At 48.0% G+C, this 5,197-nt stretch overlaps 1 protein-coding gene across 1 annotated transcript; it reads left to right on the top strand.

Moving 5' to 3' along the window:
- The first annotated feature begins 301 nt into the window (after positions 1 to 301).
- LOC125362389 (ubiquilin-1-like) lies at positions 302 to 1,864 on the top strand. Its single transcript, XM_048361242.1, has one exon. It carries the CDS (start codon positions 302 to 304, stop codon positions 1,862 to 1,864), a length of 1,563 nt encoding a protein of 520 aa, XP_048217199.1.
- The last annotated feature ends 3,333 nt before the right edge of the window (positions 1,865 to 5,197 follow it).

The following is a 5,197-nucleotide window of genomic DNA, read 5'->3' as shown; positions in this document are numbered from 1 at the left end:
AACCCCAAGCAGATGGTAAGACCTGTGCCCTTCCCCCATTCAGGCCTGACTTCTATGACCTCACCACTGACATCATACCCCAAAGGCTGGTTTAAGGCGGGAGCAAGCTGCCCCCTCTTATGGGAGCCAGGTGGCTGCAGGGCTACACTGGGAGGTGGCATCTGCGGGACGTGGGTGAAAGGACATCGCTGGACACCCACTGGTCCCTGCACCCAGGTGTGCTCGGTGCCACACCTACGCTTCTACAGGTTTGTGCTCCACAGTACCCTCAGAGAACCCAGCCTTCTGTTTGCAAGGAAGGATGGCACGGGCGAGGGAAGAAGCAGGGGACAGCCAGCTGGTATCTGGCCGGGAGACATCATCACGAACCATCCGAGTGTCTGTCAAGACCCCACAGGACTATCAGGATTTTTTGCTGGCAGAAAATAGCAATGTTTGCCACTTTAAGAAGCAGATTGCCAAACGCCTTCACTGTGACCCTGACCGACTGGTTCTCATCTTCACCGGGAAGCTCCTCCGCGATCAAGATGTCCTGAGCCAGAGAGGCGTCCAGGATGGCTCGACCGTTCACCTGGTGGTGAGGACTCGTTTGAAGGGGCCATCCTGTCCGGGAGCTCTGCCAGGCCCCCCAGCCCACTGCACCCATCGTTCGGAACCATCGGCCTCGGAGACTGTGGGGATTCCGGGTAGGCTGGGCCGGCTGGCCCGCAATTTCCCCGAGCTAGCTGATGTCTTCTGCCAGCTGGCTCCCTTGCTGATGACCGCACCAGAGTCTCTGGTGCAGTTCTTGGAAGACCCTTTGATTCAAGGCCTGGCAAGTGAGAAAGCAGCCAATGGCAGCCACGTTCCTGAATCTTCAAGACCTGGGCAGAAACGTGACCCAGCTCTCAAGACTCTGGAAAGCTTTCAGAAGCCGGCCCGGCAACACGAGCTACTGCAGGAAGAGAAGCGGAACCTCGACTCTCTAAAGGCAGTGCCAGGTGGTGATAATGCTATGCACCCAGTCTACTCCGCTATCCAGCAGCTCATGTTCTCGCCTCTGGCCCTACTGGTGGCCGCCAAAGGCTATGTTTCGGGTTCTGAATCTTGCAGAGGAGAAGCCAATGCTCAAAGCAATTCGGATCCCACCACCACCTCAACCATCCCAACCACCTCTGCACCCACCAGGCCATTGGCACAAGAGGTCAGTACAGGAGGAGGTGCCCATGTCAGGGGAATGGCTCCAAATCAGGTCAGTTTGGGGTGCAAAACTGGTATGGCAGACTTATACCCAGGGCAAGATTTTCCCTCCCAGGACAGCCAGCAACCCATAGAGAAAGGCTCTCTAGCCAGTCAGCAGAGACTTTCACCCTCGGTTCTGCGCCGAGCCTTGCATGTCCTGCAGCAGAATCCATCTCTGTTACACCAGCTGGCCACTGGCAGCCCCCTGCTACGCCATATTCCACTTCTCCCCATTCTCACCAACCCACGAGCGCTGCAGGCATTGCTACAGATAGAACAAGGCCTCCACATACTGTCCAAGGAGGTGCCTGGACTGGGACCATTCTTCCGAGATCCAGCTAGACCGCGTGTGGCTAGAGGAGTCCCAGAAACCAGGGGTAGAAGACAAGGTCATAGAGAAGACCCTGCACAACCTATGGTGGCTGTTCTCCAGCTCCTCTACTCACTGGCCAATGCCTGTTCCCAGTCGACCCAATCCTCCTTCCCTTCATCCCAATTTACTGAAAGTCGCTACCAACAAGAACTGGAGCAGCTGAAGGCCCTGGGTTTTGCTGATCATGAAGCAAACCTGCAGGCCCTCATAGCCACAGATGGAGACATCCCTGCTGCCATTGAGAAGCTTCTTGGGGTGCCACTGGCCTAGGGCTGTGCTCACAGTGCCCCCATCCATGAAGAGAGAGAGGAAAGAGGCAGAGGGAGGAGGGGGAAATCCACTTACTTAGGAATTCTTCCCCTGTCAATGCCCAAGACTGTTCTACATTAAAAAAAAAAAAAAAAAAAAAGATTGCCTGGGTCCTCATGTGTGTGCTCATCCTTGGGGGAATAGAAAAAGGGAGCATTATGTGGAAAGGTATTGGTCATGTGATGGGGTTTTAGAGCTGGGTTTTGCCTATCCTCATATCCCTGACAACAGAATCTTCTTTAAGTTTTAACTACAGGTAAATGGAAAGATTCTTATTAGTATTACTCATGCTCAATCAGCAACACACCACGAGCCATTCCTACTCTCCTCCAGAGTAGCCATGAAGGAATCCTGGCTGTTGATCACCCCCCAAAGCCATGTCCTCCTTAAGGCCTCTTGAAGGCACAGTTTTGCATTTGTGTTTCTCTGGTTACAGGGCCAGTCTCTTGAAAGGATTGAAAATACACGTTGTCTCCTTCTGAACAAGAGCTCTTCTTTGGTATCCTGGTCTGTGAGGTTAACTTCCATTTCTCTGAACATCATTTTCCCCTTCTATTTAGGTTTATCCTGCAAAATGTTTTGTTCTGCCTCGTGACAGTGGCACACTTCTGTAATTCTAGCTTCTCAAGAGGCTGAAATCTCAGGATTGTGGTTCGAAGCCAGCCCAGGCACACAAATCTGTGAGATTCTTACTTCCAGTTAACAACAACAGCAACAAAACACAAGCCAGAAGTAGCTCAACCTAGTAGAGCTTCAGCCTTGAGTGAAGAAGTTGAGAAGAATGCAAGGCTCTGAGTTCAAGCCCTACTACTAGCATGTACACCAAAGCTTGATTCTGCTACCTTGTGAGCACTTCAATAGTAGAAAATTATTTCTGATTTTTTTTGTTTCTGATTTCTTGCAAGTATCTCCCTTTGCATGTCAGTATTTCACTACTTCCAGCCATTGTGAACTTACTTCCAGCAAGAAATACAGAGCCTTTCTCATTCCTCATCTTCCAAACATAACCAAATTTTATCTACAAAGTTTATGTTTCTGGATGATGTTACCTTTGAGGTAACTCATTCCCTAATAGAGTACTTACAGTAGTACTCATATATTAGTCTATATTAATAAACTCTCTCAGAGTTTAGCCATATTTATTTGTAGTCACAGTAGAATTCTTCTACAGTTATTATTGCTATTATTGTTGTTTTGGAGGGCTTGAACTCTGGGCCTGGCCACTGTCCCTGAGCTCTTCAGCTCAAGGCTAGCGCTCTACCACTTGAGCCACAGTGCCACTTGTGGTTTTCTGGTGGTTAATTGGCGATAAGAGTCTCACGGGCTTTCTTGCCTGGGCTGGCTTTGAGCTACGACCCTCAGATCTCAACCTCTTGAGTAGCTAGGATTACAGGCATGAGCCACCAGCACTTGGCCTCTTCTATAGCTCTACACTTCCTAAGTCTCTTAATGTCATTATGCTTTACCCAGCACACTGGCCTTCTCTCTGGGTGTCCTGGGGGAGTCTCTGGTTCAGAATTTCTAAATATAGTCACATTTTCCCTGGCCCATTTCTACTCTACATCTTACATTTTCCGTGTCTCAGTGAAAGTCATCAGTCGTGTCCCAGCCTATCAGTTCTTCTATCCTGTTCACTTTGGAACTGTTAGCCATGTTACTCGTGAAACAGGCAGATAGAGCTCACTCTACATGTGGCTAAATTCAACCACGCAGCAGGTTGGAAATGTGTGTGCACACATCTGTGCATGCATGAGTGTGTATGTGTGTGTGTGTGTGTGAGAGAGAGAGAGAGAGAGCATTTTCTGAAAGTCACTTAAAAGGTAATGAGAGGGGCTGGGAATATGGCCTAGTGGCAAGAGTGCTTGCCTCATATACATGAAGCCCTGGGTTCGATTCTCCAGCACCACATATATAGAAAATGACCAGAAGTGGCACTGTAGCTCAAGTGGCAGAGTGCTAACCTTGAGCAAAAAGAAGCCAGGGACAGTGCTCAGGCCCTGAGTCTAAGGCCCAGGACTGGCAAAAAAAAAAAAAAAAAAAAAAAAGTAATGACTGAAAATTAAGAGCTAGCCTCAGGAGTCTAGTCTGGGCTGAGAATACCCTAAGAGGTTCGTTTTCCCTTGGGGATGAGAAGGACAGACATCTCAGAGGTCGGCATTCTTATTTAACCCTTCTAGGATTCTTCATGAACCAAGAGACCTAAAGGTGGTGGAGGTCAAAGACTAGGGGCCAAACATCTCTGAGGCCACATTTACTAGCAATAAGCCAGCCACACTTTTTCTTTTCCTAAGTATGGAGGAATTGGTCTAGATTTTGAAGATCATCTGCTTATCTGATTTGGTGCCCAGCAGGGGTGAGAATCCCTGGGGTAGAAGGCAGATGGTAGAGAGGGAAATAACTAGACTTCCACCTCCTCCACTGTCATTTAGGCCCCAGTGGTTAGACTCCAAGTAGGATAGTATTACCTTTCCTGTTAGGGGTCTTACTTTGTGCTAGATCCTGTTAAAACTCTTTAGCCTACTCTTTTCCACATATCATTCTCCACATCACAAGATTTAGTCTAGCTTCAGCGTGATAAAGGAGTAAACATTTTTTTTTTTTCTGTGCTGGTCCTAGGGCTTGAACTCAGGACTTGGGCACTGTCCTTCAGTTTTTGTCCTCAAGGCTAGTGCCTTACCACTTGAGCCATAGAACCACTTCTAGGTTTTTTCCCCCCTCCTTTGCTGGTTAATCGGAGATAAGTGTCTCATGAACTTTCCTGCCTGAGCTGGCTTCAAACTGTGATTCTCAGATCTCAGACTCCTAAGTAGCTAGGGTTATAGGTGTGATCTACCAGCACCCAGATTTGTTTTATGTTTCTAAATAACCCCTACAAACCAATTCCAGGTCTTGATTAAATAAATCAGCTATTGTTCAGCTATCTAAAACACCTATTGAACTCATCTTAAGTCACATTTTTTTTTTTTTTTTGCCAGTCCTGGGGCTTGAACTTAGGGCCTGAGCACTGTCCCTGGCTTCTTTTTTGCTCAAGGCTAGCACTTTACTACTTGAGCCACAGCACCACTTCTGGCTTTTCCTGTATATGTGGTGCTGAGGAATCGAACCCAGGGCTTCATGTATGCAAGGCAAGCACTCTACCACTAAGCCACATTCCCGCCAGTCATATGATTTTATAAAGTGGTTTAACGAAGAGAACTCAACGATGACTGCCATTGAAAACTACATTGAGGTGATGTGCAACACAGCCATGAGACACTACATGATTTTAATCACCTAAGACATACTTTTCACATA

Source organism: Perognathus longimembris, chromosome 13, assembly GCF_023159225.1.
Source record: "Perognathus longimembris pacificus isolate PPM17 chromosome 13, ASM2315922v1, whole genome shotgun sequence".
NCBI classification, from domain to species: domain Eukaryota; kingdom Metazoa; phylum Chordata; class Mammalia; order Rodentia; family Heteromyidae; genus Perognathus; species Perognathus longimembris.
The sequence above is the reverse complement of the archived record's forward strand: the minus strand, read 5'-3'. Positions and strand labels throughout refer to the sequence as shown.